The sequence below is a fragment of the Geotrypetes seraphini genome, chromosome 14 (assembly GCF_902459505.1).
Source record: "Geotrypetes seraphini chromosome 14, aGeoSer1.1, whole genome shotgun sequence".
NCBI lineage: Eukaryota > Metazoa > Chordata > Amphibia > Gymnophiona > Dermophiidae > Geotrypetes > Geotrypetes seraphini.
The window spans coordinates 66453850-66474151 of record NC_047097.1 but is presented as its reverse complement, the minus strand read 5'-3'; the positions used below and the strand labels follow the sequence as shown (position 1 = coordinate 66474151).

Genomic DNA, 20302 nt, shown 5'->3' with positions numbered 1-20302 from the left:
AACAGCAGATTTGATTGCAGTAAATTTCATTATTATGTTATTATTATTCGAAATATAGGAGAACTTTTTTGTTTTCAAAATTGATATTATTTTTTCCCTCACTGTATACCTATGTTTTGAATTTGTAAAAATCATATTTTATTTTTCCAATAAAGAAGGGTTCGGTGAACACGCATATGAAACTGGTGGGGTTCAGTACCTCCAACAAGGTTAAGAACCACTGTTCTAGACACACAGCTGGCAGTAGTACCATTATACGAGTATTCAGTGCTTGTAACCACCCATATAAAAGTGACGAGCAAGCATATTTTTTGAATGTTATGGCCAGCATTCAAAAAAAATTGTGGTCCCTGCTCCAGGTGGATATTAAGCCAGCTGCTATAAGTACTGTGTGTTGAATATAGATTTTGACAATATAATAATAATAAAAAAAATATGGCGGGTCTGTTTTTCATTTTTTGTTGATTGATTGACCATATAGAAGTCATCAATAGTTTTGTTTTTTTTTTACCATCAAAGCACAAAGTTAAAGAGCTCCTTTACCGCATTGATTTCTCAGTGAAAATTAAATCGCGCTGATTTGTATTTATGGAGTTAGAGGACCTTGTAATTACTTGGACTGGTCGGTGCCAGTAAAGGCCAGACCTTTTGCTTCAGGAAGCAACGCGGGTGACCCATCGCCCACGGAGTTGCATTCAGAATTCTTTTTCTCGCTTTCACGGTGCAAACCGATCGCACCCCTTTATTTGTCGGCAGGCTGTTGGTCCCACATGACTCTTCGCGCTCCCTTCGTTCATCACGGCAGCGTCTTCTAACACTCCCTTTGGATCGGCAATTATTTTATGATGCCGCACGCAAGACTATTTATCCAGTGGTTGCACCCACTTTGCGGTACGCCCTCCCTTTGGACCTGAGGCAGGGGACTAACCTTAGCAAGTTCAAATCCAGCCTTAAGACCTTTCTTTTTAAAGTTGTCTATGAGATTTATAGCTAGGATTAAACGCATAGGAGACTCGGACAATGGCCACATATCAGACAATTCCCTTCCCCCTTTCGTTCTTCCCATCTCCCTCCCTTTTTATTTTTATGAAATTATCCCATCCATTTCCCTTTGGTAGCAATGTATCGTCAATTATTTGTAATTTATGTTGTCTCTTCCCCATTTTACTTATATTTTAAACTTTTTATTTTATTGTAAATTTTGTACAATGTACGCCGCTTTGGTAATTGACTAAACTATAAGCTCCTCTAAGTTTGCCAAAAGGTGCTTAAAAAGATACAAAAAGGAGGCAAAAAATGTCAATAAGGACTCTATGAGTGTGTCTATCAGCTAATCACTCCTAACAAACCAAACCACACAGGTACCAAATATCAATTGAAGGATAGGGGCGCTCTCAGTGTGAGGTTGTTAGCGACGGGAGAACAAACTCCAGCGCTTCCACTTACAAAGACGGAGGTGAATCACCCCGCCTGCACACCATCATCGGGCGTCCCTAGTGTGCAAAATCAACTGTGCAGAATTAATAACAATAAATAAGTCACAAACAGTGAACTAGTGAGAGAGTGAATCAAACTGAAAACCCACTCATAGAGTCCTCCCCAGCCTAATCCCCAAGATACAAAATGAAACCACAGCCAACTTAGCTTTTTAAAGCGAGCCAAATGAAGTCAATGAGCATTGCGGGAGACCAGAATAGTCATAGGATCAACCGGTTTCGGGTGAAACCCTTCATCAGGATCTTAAGGCTGGAGCAGAACCGGCTGGGAGGGAAGCAGCCTGCTTCCCTCCCAGCCGGTTCTGCTCCAGCCTTAAGATCCTGATGAAGGGTTTCACCCGAAACCGGTTGATCCTATGACTATTCTGGTCTCCCGCAATGCTCATTGACTTCATTTGGCTCGCTTTAAAAAGCTAAGTTGGCTGTGGTTTCATTTTGTATCTTGGGGATTAGGCTGGGGAGGACTCTATGAGTGGGTTTTCAGTTTGATTCACTCTCTCACTAGTTCACTGTTTGTGACTTATTTATTGTTATTAATTCTGCACAGTTGATTTTGCACACTAGGGACGCCCGATGATGGTGTGCAGGCGGGGTGATTCACCTCCGTCTTTGTAAGTGGAAGCGCTGGAGTTTGTTCTCCCGTCGCTAACAACCTCACACTGAGAGCGCCCCTATCCTTCAATTGATATTTGGTACCTGTGTGGTTTGGTTTGTTAGGAGTGATTAGCTGATAGACACACTCATAGAGTCCTTATTGACATTTTTTGCCTCCTTTTTGTAGCTTTGGTAATTGAAGCAGTTTATCAAGCTTAAATAAACCTAAAATTTTGCAGGTTGGCAGGGCTATAGATACTGACCTCCCCTCTTCTACTAAACCGTTCTAGCGGTTTTAGTGCGATGAGCCACGCTGAATGGCCCGCGCTGCTCCCGACACTCAAAAGAACTCTATGAGCATCTGGAGCAGCGCGGGCCATTCAGCGTGGCTCCCCGCACTAAAACCGCTAACGCGGTTTAGTAGAAGGGGGGGGGGCCAGGGAGAGAGACAGAAATAAAGACACACAGACATATATTCTGGCAGCCGTTAATGTAACAGGCTAAAATACTAGTTGTATATATTTTGCTCGATAATAACAATAAATTGTGCATTTCTTTATTTTACAGAGAGCAGCTACAAAGTCACAATCTGTGCAGAAGACTTCTGACGAATTCAATAATGTGGGACTAGGTGCAGAGCAGAGCCAGGATACCAAGATGCAGAGTTCAGCAGAAATGGAGGCAGGTGGAGTCAACGGTCTTACCACAGTAACTTCGGCTAGTACGGAGTATCTTTCAGCTGATAACAGAACTGATACAGCAGCTGAAGTTCGTGGCCCATCAGGGAATCAGCCGAGCACCAGGGGTGGTGAAATCACAGCTCTGCCTTCTGAAAGTAAAAATAAAAATTCAGAGACGGAAGAGGAAGAGGTGGGGCAAGCGCCCATTGTACTCTCCGAGAACATGTCAGATAAAAATGAACACTCAAACACAGATATTGGAGTAAATGGTCCTGAAAGTGTTTCATCCTGTGGAAATACAAATGAGGAAGCTGAAAGTACATCGACTGGGCTTGTTTTGGATCAAGAGAGCCTGTGCAGTGGTGATAAAACTAATCAGGAAGCGGACACTGTTGGAGAGAGTACAACCGAAAATGTTGCAACAGAGGAAACTATAAATAAAACTCATGCCATCAAAGAGAAGATTGATATGGGGCAAATTGTATCTAGTAACTGCACTGGATCTGCAGAGACTATGCAAACCAAAGAGCAGATGGAGAATGGAGACCTTGAGATTGTTGTAGTTGGAACTGGATGTCTGGAAGAATTGCCGATACTTTCCGAGACTGCAATATTAATCGATACCACAGAGCACTTTACTGGTTATGTTAATGAAGGTGGAGGTAAAGGAACAGAGAGCGTATCTCTGGAGGGCATGCAGACGCACGAGCATGTGCAAGAAAAGGTAAACTGCAAAAGTCGAGATACTGCTGATAACAACGGGGACAATAATGAAGACAGTGGGAAAAGTTTAGCGAGTGAAAAGATGGAAAATGATGTGGGAAACAACTTTGGAAATGAAAGTGTTGTGCAGGAGATCCACGGTGACTTTCCTGGTGGTGCAGAGCAAATGCTGGTAATAAAGGAAACAAAAGATGAAAAATTTCCATCTGGGGAAGATCGTGGGGCCATAGAGAAGGATGGCAATGATGAGAGCAATGCATTGGAAACAAAGAAAGACGAAAACACAAGTGAAGAGCTAAATGAAGTGAATTTAAGGAAGCGCATGGCTGTTACAGGAAATAACATTACTAAAGGGGAAAACGATGCCTTTGACAAACTCGCTGATAAAAGCACAGCTGAATCTGTGCTCTCGTACGAAGGGGCCGAGCCCAGGGAAGGATCAGCAAGCAGCCTTGAAGCTTGGGCAGGAAGTGAAACAGCGAGCAGAAGTAGCACAGAAAAAGTGCACACCGAACAAGTAGATCAGGAAACTGAGAGCCAAGCTGTGGCAAATGAAATGCTTGAAAGTTTCAACGTTAGCAGCTCCTCTTCGGTATTCAGTTGCGTCTCTGCCCAAGGTGTTAGCTGCTCTGATGCACTTCCCTTCCAGGCAGAAAAAGTACTTGCCCAAGAGCAGATATCAACATCGGGAAGCTCTACAGTACACGAGGAGCAGGACTCTCTAAAAAATCTTAGTTCAGAAACATGGACGGTGCCTTCTGTGCCTACAGTTGTCCAGGAAATTGCAATTGATACCTGTTGCTTGCATAAAGATAATAAACAGGAGCAGCAGAGTCTAGATGAGGATAAAAATGCCATAGTGCCATCTACTGGACAGGAGGCGTCTGTTCACAATAATGACAATGAAGCGTCCTTGCATCCTAAAAATGAACAATGTTTGGAGGATAAGCTCCCAGACACTCCCTCTTATAATGGAGAATCTGAACAGACCCAGGAAGTAGAAGCAGAAACTGCTGTGCCTACTGACCAGAATACTGTAATTGAAAAGAACATTGTATTAGGAAGTGTTTTGCCTACAAGCTGTCAGAATGAAAAAGACCAGCAAGGGCAAAGCATACTTCACTCTTCTTTAACCGAAGAAATAGGACCTTTTCAGGTGCTTTGTAAAAGTGAGGGAATTGGTGCTGGCCTGATTTTTTCTGAGGCCGCCTTGTCGAAATCTTCTGAAGGTCAAGATCAAAATGAGCCTAATGTAGTTGCCAGTGAAGAGCAAGACTTAAAGTTGCTCAAAGAGAGAGCCCTGGATAAGGAAATAAACAATGTGTTAGCAGAGGATGTTGTACAGAATGAACTGGCATTGGAACCAGATGGCGCACAGCGTGAAGATGACGGTATACTTGCCATGATGGTAAAGCAAGAATCTGATCTCAGTCAATGTCCGCAAACGAGCTCACCATCCGGTGTGGTGCAGGAACCGGCTGAAGTGCCTGCGAGGAGTCATGAAGAGGAGCCTGAAGACCCAGCGCAGGCTCTTCCACTAGATCATGCTGCTCTTCCACCACATCATGCGGCTCTTCCATCAGATAATGCGGCTCTTCCACTAGATCATGCGGCTCTTCCACCACATCATGCGGCTCTTCCATCAGATCATGCGGCTCTTCCGCCAGATCATGCGGCTCTTCCGCCAGATCATGCGGCTCTTCCACCAGATCATGCGGCTCTTCCACCAGATCATGCTAAGCAGGAGGAGGACTTAGAGGGTGTAGAGATCCCTAGAGCATGCCTTCATACTATTGCAGAAGAGGCACTGTGCGAAAGTGATTCCAGTACGGACACAACATCAACGAACAGTGATACTGAAAGCTGTTCTTCAGGGACTGAAACGGAGGGGAGATCGCCACAGCCTAATGAAAATAAATTGCAGCAAACTCAAACTATTTTGGATATGCTCGCACCTCTAAATACCACCGTATCAGAAGAGAGTGTTGACCATCAGACATTTATAAAAATGCCTATGCAGACTGCTGATGGAACTATGGATATAAATTCTGAGTCTGTTAAAAGTGTCGGTGTTCTCGGTACAGCACAGGATTTTGTACAGTCTCGTGGTTTCTCTGAGTCGTGGAAATGTGGTGATATGGAGCGAGAGAGTAAAATTACCAAATCAAATACAGTAATGCAGAAAGATGAAGGGGATTTGGATTTGGCGAACAGAACTGAAGAAGGAAAGAGTTTGAGCCTAAATCTGTCGGAAATCGAGGCTGTGATAGGTAAGCAGACCAAAAGTCAGAACAGATTTTAAGATGCAAAGTTCATACCTAGTACAGAAATACATATCATTATAGATATATACAGTAGATGTACAGTATATTGTAAAGTATCAGTACTTGATGCACAAAAAGTGAAAAAATGCAAGAGAGTTGGTGATATGTACAGATTTGTAAGTTCAGAATTTAGCAATCAAAATCCAGAACTGGATATTAAAGTTCTATCTTTTTTGGCCTCAGACCCACCACTCCACCGCTTACCAACAACTTATAGCAGGGAGAATTACATGGCTCTTCATCATCGGCCCTATATCATATACTTTGAATTCTCTATTATATTTTATTTTGATAGTTATAGTTATTTTAATAATTTATAGTAGCAGCTCAAAATTTTTTAAAAAAACTTCAAAGACTTAGGCATTCAAAAATTTTTAAATACAGCCCAGGAAGAAGCAATCCAACATGTTTCGCACCAGTGTGCTTTATCAAGGGTCCCCCTAAGAAAAGGAAAACACAGTCAATATCTTTCATTAAACTGTTTTCCCTATTCTTACAAATTTAATCTTACTATCTGTTAAAAATATATAACTCACCATGGCCGCCAATGTCATCAGACTCCTAAACTGTTCAAAGAGTAAGATGGGGAGGAGGGAAGTCCACTATCTCATCCTTCACCTCTGGTAGCAGAGTACCTCGAGCTGCCCCTGAATCTGCATGTGTTGAGTGACTGTCCACTGTTGGAGACCAAACAGAAGGTTTGATGGATCATTGCTCTAATCCAGCCTGATAGGTTCTTATCTTCAGAGCTGAAACCATATAGAGACTATATGAGAGCTTTGTTCACTGTGTTTGCCCATGTATTTGCTGAATTCCGGTGATTTATCTGATGAAAATATATGGGCTGGCCAATTTGCATAATGTTATTTTGTGCTTGTTGTGTTTAACTTTCTGTACAGAAGATGTCAGAACTGGGTCTAGCAATGCAATTTAAGAGGTTGAGAATGTCTGGTTAGGTCAGCTGTCGAGGTGGACATAGCACATGGTGTTTTGTGACTGTGTAATACATGATTGAGAAAATAGTGTTATTACTAGGGTGCATTAACCCTTTCAGGACCATAAGGATCGTAGGCCAATTTTTGTGGTTTTGACGACATTTTTATGGTAAAAAGGGCTTGCAGATGCCAAAAAATTGATTTTTTTTGTGAAATATCATTATTTTGATTTAAAAAAATCACACTTCTGGCTTATGGACAGTGTGGCAAGTGAATCTTCTCGTCAATCTAGCAACGACGCTAATGAATGAATGTCGGAACCAGTTTGTTTACATAAAGGTAGTATCATATGGAATCCGTACATATCAAATTTAGAACTGTAGACTATCCCAATCAAAATTTATAGGATTTTAAAGTTATGGGACAAATATGTCCCTTGGTCCTGAAAGGGTTAAGGTACTGAATAAGAAGCCTCAGACTTAGCAGAATCTGTTTCCCTCGCTTCCTCCATTCTAGTCAAATTTTACATGGTGGGTTCTGTAGGCTGATTAATTCTAGCTTGGTTTTCCGTAGGGGAACTTAAGTGTTAAGGTTACATTTGAACTTGTCATCCAGTTACATTTAGATTTATGCCATAGATTGATAACAATTTTTTTCTCTTTATTTTCGAGTAGAAAATGGGGCCTTTCAGGTCAGTTGATATTTTGTGTGGATCATAACACATTTATTACTTGAGGCTTGTTACTCTTTGATTATCAATTGTCTTCTGTTCGTACTCCATTTGACATAGATGAAGAGGCTCTTCACACAATTGCACCGTTTCATGCTCTGCTGATTTTGTTCCTTGATTACTGTAACGCTGTCTGTTGGTCTTTCTCAATATCTTACTAAATACTTAAGATTACTGTGCTTTGACTTTCTGCTCATGTCCATAAATATGACCATGTTACTCCATTGTTCCTCTGTTATTGGTCGCTGGTGTACTTTTGTGTCATTTTATTTTATTTAAAATTAGGGCCGCAGATTTAGCGCATTAATTACGTGATTAACGCGCTAAATCTTTAAGGCCGATAAATAAAATGAATGCGATTATCTTTTCTGTGGGGGGTGTTTCGGTCCCTTTTGCAGGCTGCTGCCTTCAGTCCTCGGTCAGCTGAAACTTTCCCTCTGCAGGGCAGCACGTTGAAGCAGAGGGAAAGGGAATGGGGACTTGTATACCGCCTTTTTGCCACTTTGGCATTTCAAAGCTGACATTCAAAGTGCTGGGCCCTGGGAGATTAAGCGACTTGCCCAGGGTCACAAGGAGTGGTCCCGGGATTTGATCTCGCAACCTCTGGGTGCAGAGGCAGGAGCCCAACCAGTGAGCCACAGCTCTTTCTGGGGTCGCCTGCTTCCTTTAGCATTCAGTGGGACGGATTCGGTGCCATTATGACCGGCTCCAAGGGTAGACCTCATCATGCATCTGTGTGTGTTTGTTTGGAAGTCTTGTGCATGCGTGGGTTTAGTTCTTCTCTGTTTATTAATGATGATCTTTTCTTTTGTACTTGGTACCTTAGTGAACTGCTTTGGTCTCATGTTGGAAAAGGTGGTATATCAAGTTCTAAACGCCCCCCCCCCCCCCCCCATAATAGTACACCATAATTTGTGGTATCATTGAATAGTTAAAATTGGTCCTGCCATTGGTTGATATTGTCCAAAGTATATAGTGAAAAGAGATTCTTATAAATTGCACACCTCAAATTCTTCAAACTACAAACTTTATAAAAATTTCAATGAATTGGACTAACATACATAGAAAATGACAGCAGATAAAGACCCGAATGGTCCATCTAGTCTGCCCAATCTGATTTTTTGGGCTTCTTTTTTTCTTCTTAGCTAATTCTGGGCAAGAATCCAAAACTCTGCCTGGTACTGTTCTTAGGTTCCAACCATTGAAGCCTTCCCCAGCCCATTCTCCACCAAACGGCCATATATAGACCCAGACCGTGCAAGTCTGCCCAGTACTGGCCTTAGTTCTTCTATATTTACTATTATTTTCTGATTCTAGATCCACGCTTTTTTGAACTCCGTCAGCGTCTTCATCTCCACCACCTCTCTTGGGAGTGCAATCCAGGCATCCACCACCCTCTCCGTAAAGAAGAATTTCTTTACAACCCTCTTGAGTCTACCACTTCTCAACCTAAAATGATGTCCTCTGGTTTTACCGTTTACCTTTCTCTGGAAAAGATTTTGTATTTGAACGTCTGAATCGTATCTCCCCTGTTCCTCATTTCCTCTAAGGCAGGGGTGTCAAAGTCCCTCCTCGAGGGCCGCAATCCGATCGGGTTTTCAGGATTTCCCCAATGAATATGCATGAGATATATTAGCATACAATGAAAGCAGGGCATGCAAATAGATTTCATGCATATTCATTGGGGAAATCCAGAAAACCCGACTGGATTGCGGCCCTCGAGGAGGGACTTTGACACCCCTGCTCTAAGGTATACATATTCAGGGCTTCCAGTCTCTCCTCATACGTCTTTTGTTGCAAACCTCTGTATTTAATAATTTCTTCCTTTCAACTGACCAACATGTCGTGTTTTACTTTCAATCTCTCTATAACCAATTCCAAGTGTATACTTCTTCCTTTTACTCCTATATCACATCATTTCAGACCTTCATGTTATACTTTTTTATTTACTTTCTTTTGGACCTCAGAACCACCCTCCTGCATCCGTTACTTTCGTGTTTCAAAACGGGGAGCTTCACAGGTGTAATATCCTCACTGGCCCGTATTAATTGTTCAAATGCAAATTTAGCACTGTTTTAACACTTTTTTTTGTTTTTTCTACATTTCAGTTTGTACTTAGCTTTTTTATTAGTGCAGTGGTGCTAAGTACAAACTGAAATGTAGAAAAAACAAAAAAAAGTGTTAAAACAGTGCTAAATTTGCATTTGAACAATTAATACGGGCCAGTGAGGATATTACACCTGTGAAGCTCCCCGTTTTGAAACACGAAAGTAACGGATGGAGGAGGGTGGTTCTGAGGTCCAAAAGAAAGTAAATAAAAAAGTATAACATGAAGGTCTGAAATGATGTGATATATGAGTAAAAGGAAGAAGTATACACTTGGAATTGGTTATAGAGAGATTGGTTGAGTTCCAAGTCTTAAGATATTAGCCTTCAGTTGCTGTGTTTTACTTTCAAGCACTTTTGTCTGCTTTATTTTTCATCTTTGAAGATTTCAGACTTATGATGGCACGAAGGCTGTTCAAAAGGAATCTGTTCTTTTCTAGTCCTGGAGCAGACAGGAGTGCTCAAAACATATGTTGGCTGTCTGAACAGAAGAAGTGATTAAATGCTGATGTCTAATTCATTGAGATGTTGATAACAGATTTGTAGTTTGGAAGATTTTGAGGTTTATGATTTACTAAATATTGTTTTCAAGATATTTCTTTGGCACTGTAGGTTGGAACTGATAATTTCACATGTGGCACATTGAGTTTGGAGCTTAAATATCTATGGGTGTGATTTTATAGGAAGGTTCCTCAAAATTTTTAAATGCTTGGAGAAGCATTTTGAAATAAAGAAAGATTTTTTTTTTAAGTTGGTCGATACTGAGCGCTTTAAAAAAAATGATTGGCGTTGGCAATTGGTTAGTACCTGTTGTGATCAGGTGACAACTTCTGGACTAGTTTACTATACAGGAAAGCTTTTTAATATTTAATGAACAAGAACTTAGTTAAAAATTATTGTTAAATACAAGCAAATTTCTGTATATATATATATATATATATATATATATATATATATATATACATACATATATATATATATATATATATATATATATATAGGAAGCAAAATAAGGTCAATAAAGAAACAATTTTTAAAAATGAAGAAACCACTTTATTATATACTAAATAAACCACTTATCAATTGATAGGCGGTATAAAAATAATAATAATTTTCTTAACTAGGTTTTGAGAGTCAAATTGCCTTCATCAGATCAAGACTTCTGTCTCCTGTATATTTGCTGGATGTTTAGCCTTATCTGCTGTGAACCGCCTAGAACCATTCGTGGTCTGGCGGTATATAAGAATAAAATTATTATTATTAATAACTAGGTAAGAAATGTCCAGTAGAGATCATCAGTGTACATATTGTTGACTGATTTTTTTTTTTTTTTCTATTCACTCAAGTGGACTAGCTCTGAAACCACACTATTGTATACCAAAGAAAAAAAGCTAAATTCACATATCTCCTTTAACTTTTACAATCTGTGGCACTGCAACTACATTTTAAAAATATATCTGGCTTGCTGGTGAAAGTCCTAAAGTCTATTCCCTCACTTCAATTAATCTTATGTAAGAGGTTGTAAATGACTGGGAATGAAATAATGTTTTGAAATGGAATGAAACCATGTGGGAGAAAACAAGTGACAAGTGACATCAGATTGAAAATTTGGCTGGATTGGACTGAGTCCCAGCGTAATATCCTGTTTCCCCGAAAATAAGCCTTTGCATAATTTTTCAAGATGCTCCTAATATAAGCCCTACCCAAGATTGACCCCGAAGCCCCCCGCCCTCCCCCACACAAATGTCCTCAACTCCATCCCTGACATTACGGAACGGAGGTATATCAGTCTCACAGTGGGAGGGTCGGTGAGGTTCTGCTGCACAGGGGGATGGGAGGGAGGGATAGAAAGATGCTGCACAAGGGGATGGGTGAGAGGGGAGGAACCAAAGCATCTGTTACTTATTCATGAGGAGACCACCAATTAAAACTGTTATTATTTCATAGTATCATTCAGTTCCTCTACATGGGAGTGAAGTGTAGAGTCTATACAGGATGAAAAAGAATTTCAATATAAACCCCACATTATTTCGGTAATCACACCCCACATTCATTAATGCTGCTAGGACATTTTCCCTGACAATATATAAATATTTTCCCTGTAAGTATATAAATATTATTTTTAAATCTTTTTATTAAATAGTGACAACAGCAGGAGCAACAAAAATACAAAACAATGTTTACAATAGAAACTAGCCACCACGGAGGACTGAACGCTTATCAAACATGGCCACTATCAAACAACAAACCACCCCTACCCCACAGAAAGAACCCCTCCCACCCCCTTCCCTCCCTCCCCCACCAACAGAAATACTACATTGCACAGACGGAGGTTAGATGTCAAACAAGTATGGCAGAATACAATTGGAGTCTATTCAGGATACTGCTATGACCCACCGGGGACAAAATGTTCAAATATGGAGTCCAGGTGTTGACAAAGTCTCTGCTCCGGCGACGAGAAGAACAGGCTAAGCGGGCCTCCCAGCCTATAAGCTCATGTAGCCGATTCCTCCAATCCCAAAAGGAGGGGGGTTCAGAAGAGAGCCAACAACATAAGATACAAATAAAACATTTACTAAGAAATAGTTTTTTCTGAAGAAGTGTACACGGAGAGCAAAGAAAAATGAGCAAATAACATAGAAAGCACCGATACAGACACGGGAACCTTCAAAAGGTCCTGCAAGAAGGAAGCCATTATTATTAAGATTTAGCCAAAAAGAAAGATTTATAAACTATAAAGAAATTGTGTTTTCTTTAATAAGACATTAACTATTTTTTTCTGCGGCCCTCCAAATACTACAAATCTAAAATGTGGCCCTGCAAAGGATTTGAGTTGGAGACCACTGGCCTATAGGAAGAGGAGATGCAAATGTTAAGAGCCTTAGCCAATAGGGAGAGGAGGAGGTAGTGGATGCTGTGGATGGCCATTGCGTTACTATGTTTCTATAACCATAACGTTCTATGACATCACAATGCAGGTGTAAAGAGCCTTAGCCAATAGGAAGAGGAGATGCAAATGTTAAGAGCCTTAGCCAATAGGGAGGAAGAGATAGTGGATGCTGTGGATGGCCATCGTGTTACTATGTTTCTATAATCATAAAGTTCTATGACATCACAATGCAGGTGTAAAGAGCCTTAGCCTATAGCAGTGGTTTCAAACTCATGGCCCACCAGGTCCTATTTTGAGGCGCTCAGTATGTTTATCATAATCACAGAAGTAAAATAAAACACTTTCCTGATCATGTCTCTTTAGCTATAAATGACAATATTATTATCAAGACTTAGCCAAAAGGAAAGATTTATAGACTATAAAGAAATTGTCATTTCTTTAATAAGACATTAACTATTTTTTCTGAGGCCTTCCAAGTACCTACAAATCCAAAATGTGGCCCTGCAAAGGGTTTGAGTTGGAGACCACTGGCTTATGGCATTAAAGCCCAGTAGAGAACATTTGAATGAGCTGTAAGCCTAAGAGAATACTGCTGCTAATATCATTTCTGTAGCTGCAGTAGACATGTGCAGCACTGTACATTGAACACACGAGAGACTCCCTGCTCAGTAGAGCTTACAATCTAATCAAAACAGTGGACAAATAATGAATTAACGAATTAAGAGCATGAGAAAACACCAACACGAGCTGACAAAAGAGATACCTGTTTGCTTCGTGTGCAGAAGGGTTTAATTTTCAATGGAAAATTTTATCTTTATAGAAAACCTGGGCATGAAAACAGAAGATGAAGTAGATTTTATAAAGAATTTAGAAAAGTCATCAGATCTGGTAAGTGCTCATTACTTTTTTTGTTGTTGTTATTCATTATAAATAGCATCTCGGTTCCTGATTGACTGGTAGATAAGGGCCATGCAAACTCGAGAGACTGAGTTCTGCACGTTCTCTGCTTTGCAGCAGGGTTTCATTAGCGTCTTGATACGGGCAAAGCGAACTCATCCAGAGACATTGCCACGAGACGATAAAACGTACGCCGTCGAGGTCGTATGCCACTTGGCCCTTTTCTTTGCTTGCGCCTTGATGCTGTAGTGTGTCGTTTCTTTGTCTTCATGTGCAGTACGCTTCTTTTCTTCATCTCTCTTTGAGCTCTGGACATGCAGCGGCTTAGAAGAGCTGCTGAACATCCAGGAAGCTTGTTTTGATTATCGGTACTTGGACGTCCCTGCTATTAGGACGTCCAAGTACTGACTTAGGAAGGTTTTTGGATGTTTTAAAGTTTAGATTATGCCCCTCAATGTGCGGCATTGTAATTAAAGGCTCATTTTTAGTTTTCCTTTTCAGTTTTTGTGGGTTTTTTATTTTTTTTTTTGCATTATGCCATTTTTTCAATGACCTTTTCCTATTATTCAATTTAAGATTCTCATCTATGAGTTAGACATAGAAACATGACGACAGATAAAGGCCAAATGGCCCATCCATTCTGCCCATCTGCAGCATCTACTACCCCTCTCGCCTTCCACTCAATCAGTTCTTGACCCAGTCCATCACTTTGGGGCCCAAACTGAGGGCACTCGGTTTATTTACTGGATGCATGTCGGAGGCTTTGCTAAAATCTAAATACACCACATCTAGCGCACTCCCTCTACCCAATTCTCTGGTCACTCAGTCAAAGAAATTGATCCGATTTGTCTGACAAGACCTGCCTCTAGTACAGGGGTTCTTAGCACTAGGTCTTATTTTTGGGGATGTATTATTTTTTTCATGTACAATGATCATCTCTCCCACCCTCACCTATTCCTTGTGCAGCAGAACTCTTGCAGCTTCTATCCCTCCCTTCCTCCCCCCCCCGTGAAGCATCTTTCTATCCTCCCCCACCCCGAACCATCTCTCCCTCCGACCGCGAGACAGAAAGAAATGTACCTTACAACAAACCAGCAGCGTCGGCAGCAATGTAGACAGGCTCCTTCACGACCTGGGCCGTTCCTCTGCCGCATTGCTGATGATGTCAGTGATGCGACCGAGGAACAGCCCAGGCCGTGAAGGAGCCTGTCTAGCTTGCTGCCGACGCTGCTGGTTTGTTGTAAGGTACATTTCTTTCTGTCTCGCAGTCGAAGGGAGAGATGGGTCGGGGTGGGGGAGGATAGAAAGATGCTTCACAGGGGGATGGGAGGAAGGGAGGGATAGAAGCTGCAAGGGATGGGAGGGGGGAATACAAGCTGCAAGGGTTCTGCTGCACAAGGGATAGGTGAGGGAGGGAGAGATGATCATTGTACATGAAAAAAATAAGACATCCCCGAAAATAAGACCTAGTGCTTTTTTGGGGCTCAAAATTAATATAAGACAGTGTCTTATTTTCGAGTAAACACAGTAGTAGATCTGTTCTAATTTGCGCAAGAGGATTGTATTTCATAATTATGAGTGGCCAATACTTTTTGCATAAAAAAAGAGTGGTTTTTTAGATTGTTTACTTTACAGTTTAATAATACTATGTGTATGTCATAAGTATATGTATGAGACAATCAAATCTCAATAAATAAAGTACATTATATTAATTTCTTGCAAAATTGTATTCATGTGAATATTTCTGGGGAAGGGGGTCCATAGCTTTCATCAGATTCTTAAAGGGGTCTGTGACTCAAAAAAAGGTTAAGAACCACTGCTCTGAGTCATGTTGCCTTGGGTCCTGTAATCCACTTGATTCCAGAAACTTCACTATTCTCTGTTTTCCAGAAACTTCACTGTTCTCTGTTTTCCAGAAACTTCACTGTTCTCTGTTTTCCAGAAACTTCACTATTCTCTGTTTTCCAGAAACTTCACTGTTCTCTGTTTTCATTCATTTATTGTACCACAGAAGTCAGGCTTACAGGTCTCTAGTTTCCTGTTTCTTTACTTCCACTTTTGTGGAGAAGGACCACATCCACCCTTCTCCAGTTGAGTATACTGTACTGTGGGACTATTTCAACAGTGTTGACTAATTAATGGTTTATGCCCTGAGATATTATGGTGTTAATAATTTTAAATATCTATGCTACACACTCTATATCCACATCTTACTCTGAGTTAAGGATTCTTCCCAGTCGCACTAGTGCATTTTGGCAATCAAAAGACATCTTTTCAAGCAAAAATTTGAAAAGTTTTGATTTAGTGTGGAAAAGAGATGAAAGTTTAACATGCTTTGGAGTGCACTTTGTTTTTTTTTTCTGAATAGAAAAAAAAATATTGTTCCAAATAATATTATATCATATGATAGTGATAAAGGAACTGCCAATATCGTAATAATTTGACCCCCAAATGGATTTCCAGAAGTTGAGTACCAAAGGACACTAATAAAGCAAATGATCCAATGTCCCTATATCAAGATGACAATGCCAGCATCTATTAGATTTAGAACTATCCAACTGTTGCAACCTAACCGGGGTCCAAAAAGATCTATGCAATAAGAAAAACCTTTAAATGCAAATCAGAATAAATTGCTCCTCCTCATGACAGGGGTGGCCATGCAGATGATAATGAAAAATTGGGATACCTTGTTCATTCCATCATTGTTTTTCTCTCTCCCTATATCAGCATTGTAACTTTTCCCCCCTTTCCCTCATGACTCACGTAAGTTTTACCCTATAATGTCAAAGTTATTTTGTACGTCAGCACTCGTTATTTGTCTGTTTAGTTTTATTATATTGTAAATCACTTAGTAAATTAAATAAGTGATTCATTAAATTCTAATAAAAACTTGAAAAACTATAGGGGTCGTAGCGGTTTAACGAAAGGAATACCGCGCATTAAACTGCCTGCCGCGCTAGTACCTAACGCCTCCATTGATGAGGCATTAGGATTTTAAGCTGCTGGGGGGGGGGGGGGTTAGTGCATGATGAAATGTCTGACCCGCTAACCCCCGTAGCGTGCCTTGATAAAAGGAGCCCATAGTTTTTGGTGGGAGTCCGTTTGTCAAATTTATAAGTTTGAAAACATTTATTCTATACAGAGGGGACGACATAGTAAATTTAAGGAAATTTGGGGCCCACTAACAAAATATTGCAAGTTATGATATATTAATATTATTTTCCTTTGGTTTATGAAAGAGTGTTATATACATCCAGGAGGGGGGTGAGAGGTGGGATTTAATAACTATATTATTTGATTGGAACAAAGTGCAGTATGTTATATTACTTGTTTGTTCATCTGTTTGCACTATGTGTTTGATTTAAAAATGAATAAAAAATGTATTAAAAAAAACAAAACAATTAGTGAGCAAAAGGGTACATATTAAAGAACCAGCCAAATTACGATTTGTTTCATTCCTCTAATGAGATGTAGCCAGTGAGCCATCGTGTGTACAGTGTAGGAACTACTTTCCAGGCCTATGAATTTAAGATGAATTTTCACGTGACCCTGTTGCTCATATGGATGTAGATGGAAAATGACCTCTCCGCTTTGGCTTTGTTTCCTGTTGCCTTTCTAACTGGCTCTGTTTGTTCAGAGCTCTTGCTCAAAGAAGTCCAGCTCCGAAGCTGTAAATCTGAGCCATAAGCAATAGAGATTCTCCCAGGGTTTTATTTTTTCCCCCCTTATAATGTCCCTGAGTTTGTATGTCAGTTTCTGCAATATGAGAGATTTTTGTGGCTGAAACATTTTAACGGGGAGGGAGAGAGAAATGTAATAGAATACCAAATGCTTTTCTGAAACCATATTCTCCACTGCTCCTACAACAGCTGATTGGGCAGAGGATTTGACCGGCGGATGCACAGCTGCAAGTCAGTTACAAGGAGTATTATGTCTACATAACAATAAAATGAAAGCAAAAACCTGACAGTTCATGAATCTATAATAGATCAACATTAGTAAAAACTATATTTAGGGTGACAGGTCAATTCTGCGCAAGACAATCGCGCTCGGACAAAAACGTGCGGACAACTCAGCGCAAAGACGATAACGCGCAAACACAATTGCGCGCAACACAATTCAGCGCAAGACAATTGAGCGCAACAACAACTGAGTGCGAGACAATTAAGCGCAAATATAACTCAGCGCAATGACAATTCAGCGCGCCCCTAGATGGCGCCTGGCGAACGAAGGACACGCGCACGTCCAGCACGTTAACACGTGGTCACGTCAGCGCATTTTCAGTATGGTTCCCTTGACTCTTTGCGTTTTCAATATAATAAAAAGCCCGAGAGCTTGTCTCGACGGGCGGCTCTAACGCGGAGCTGGGAGGCCCGCGGAGCCGTCCGTCGGGGGTAAGTTAGGAAGGGGTGGTTAGGCAGGCAGGGAAGACAAATCGAGGGGAGGAGGTCTTTCCGGCCGTGGGAGGGATCTACAAAAGGGTCGGGTAGGGGCCGCAGGGTAGGGTGGGGAGGGGGTATATAAGCAGGGATCTCGGAGGAACGTAACGGTTTCCGGTCCTCCGAGGCTGCTTTAGTTGGAATCGGCGGTTCGAGGTGTCCTGTGGCCTGCCACGTGGCCGTTTTCGTTTTCGGTTCGGGGCTAGTGTGGTCGGGCGGATGGAGCGTGCACCTACCGTCGATGCGGCAGATCCCGCGGAGCTGTCCCTGCTGGCCGGAGACTCGCTGGACGAGGAAGACAGCGAACCGGTGAGTGCCTCTGCTGCGGGGGGGCGCGATTTGCCTCCTCGGCGCTCGCGTTCGGCTGCCCGAACTGCGATAGCGCTGGAGGCAGGGGGGGAGGGGTTGGCTGCTAGTGGCCGCGCGGGGTCGGCCCGCAGGGGCAGATGCAGGCCGCAGGGAGGACGTGGGAGGGGTAGAGAGGTTCCTCACACAGCCAGCGTGCCTGCAGAGCCCGCAGCATCTGTTCCCGTTGGAGCAGGGAGGGCTTCTGCTGCAGTGAGTGTGCCTGTTACGGAAGTGCCTTTAGCAACTTCGGGTGGTTCAAGGGGGGACTGGGTCGGGTCCGATCCCGGCCAGTGGAGAGGGACGGCGTATTCCTCCGGGGTGAGGGGTGAGTTAGGGGAGGATACCCCCGTGTTTCCCTCCACATCCGGGTTGGGTCGTGGGTCTCCGGCAACCTCTTGGTGGCCGCCTTGGGCGTATGGGCCTTGGTGTTCTCCTTGGGGATCCAGCCCCTGGGCTATGGGTTCTCCGCCATTCCCGGGAGCGGTTCCTTCGCCGTCTTGGGGCCCGGGCGCCTCTTTTGGAGAGGTGTCTCGGAGGTTGGAAGGGGGGGGTGATCAGCTGGCGGGGGCTTGGCCCCCAGGGATAACCTCTCCTCCTACTGTACAGGTTGCTGGCCCCTGTTTGGATTTTTTCCCCCAGGATCCCGCCGCTGGACGTGAGCGCCGCACGGAGCCTGGTTCTGCCGGAGTTGCGGCCGGAGGACGGATGGAAGCCCCGCGGACCGGAGTCGAGGAACCAGTGCAGGCGAGCCAGAGCCCTGTTATGGTGGTTGCTTCGGAGGGCACCACTCCTGGAGCGGCAGGTGCGGGAAGCGGACCTGGAGGAGTCAGGACCACGGGTAACATGGCCTTAGAGGCTGGGGTCGGGGACAAAGGGGGGAAGCGTAAAGAAAAAAAGAGGGGTAGGAGGGGTCGTCGGAGTAGGGCTTCTTCTTCTTCGTCCTCTTCATCTTCTTTAACCTCTTCCTCTTCGTCGTCGTCTTCCTCGTCAGGGTCTCCGCGGCGGGGGGCGGGTGTTAAGTCAGCGCAGGAGGGGGATATTCGGGGAGCTCCGGCTCTCGTGGCGCTGTCGGAACTGTGGGAGAAGGTTCCGCGTTCTCTCCGTCGTAAGATCCGGAAGCGTACGTGTGTTGATGTTTTTAGGCTTTTGGAGGGTAGAGTGCACGGGCGGAAGAAGAAAAGTAAGAAGGATGGGGGGAAGCAAAAGGTGGGCTTAGTGTCCCGCAATGTCTTGAATTGGACGCGGGCATTCTTGAGGTTAGCAAGTGTCTGGGGGCGGGAGCGCCCTCAGGACTATGGCCTTTTGCTGGCATATGCGGATTCAATCCTCGATGCTTATCAGCGGTTCGGCGGGTGGTCGTGGCTCAATTACGATGAAGCGTTCCGCGACAAGATGGAGGAAAACCGGCACATGTCCTGGGGTACGCAGGACATCAATCTTTGGCTCACTCACATGTCGAAACCAACTGGGTCGGGATTGGGTGCGTCGGGGAAGCCGGGGTCTCAAGTCACTGGGGGGGCTCGTTCCTTTCGTCCCATTGGAGGCCCGGGGGCTGGGGGGGGGCCCTGGCCTCTGCTGGCAGTTTAACAAATCTTCCTGTTCCTTTACGGACTGTCGCTTCCGTCATGCCTGCTCCTTGTGCGGGCAAGGGCACTCAGCACTTAAGTGCCCCAAGAAGGGAGCGGGGCCGCCTCCCGCCCAGGCCAAGTGAGGTCAGGGTGCAGGGGTTGCCCACCCCGGTCCGGGTGGGCGCCATGCAGCCTTGGTTGGACCTTTACAGCGATCGGCGGGCCGCTGCGACGCTTATGCGGGGATTTAGGGAGGGTTTTGTTATTCCTTACTCTCTTCCTTTGGTTAATGTGCAGGCGTCCAATGCATCCTCGGTGTCTCAGTTGCGGGGGGAGGTACGACGCAAGTTGTGTGAAGAACTAGATCGGGCGCGTATTGCGGGGCCCTTTATGGAACGCCCGTTTTCGGTGATGGTATTGTCTCCTCTGGCGATTATCCCTAAGAAAGAGCCGGGCAAATATCGCCTGATCCATAATTTATCCAGGCCCATGGGGCACTCGGTGAACGAAGGTATTCCTCGCGATTTTTGCTCTGTCCGCTATGCCTCCTTCGACTGCGCCTTACACCTCGT

At 43.3% G+C, this 20302-nt stretch overlaps 1 protein-coding gene across 7 annotated transcripts in view; it reads left to right on the top strand.

Annotated features, from left to right (window-relative positions):
• The window catches only part of AKAP13 (A-kinase anchoring protein 13), a 281375-nt gene that overhangs the window by 111990 nt on the left and 149083 nt on the right, over positions 1-20302 (top strand). For all 7 annotated transcript variants that reach the window (XM_033919577.1, XM_033919575.1, XM_033919574.1 and 4 more), the window contains 2 exons: positions 2658-5763; positions 13299-13366. In XM_033919577.1, coding sequence (XP_033775468.1) covers positions 2658-5763; positions 13299-13366 — 3174 coding nt within the window. The remainder of the gene's footprint in view (positions 1-2657; positions 5764-13298; positions 13367-20302) is intronic.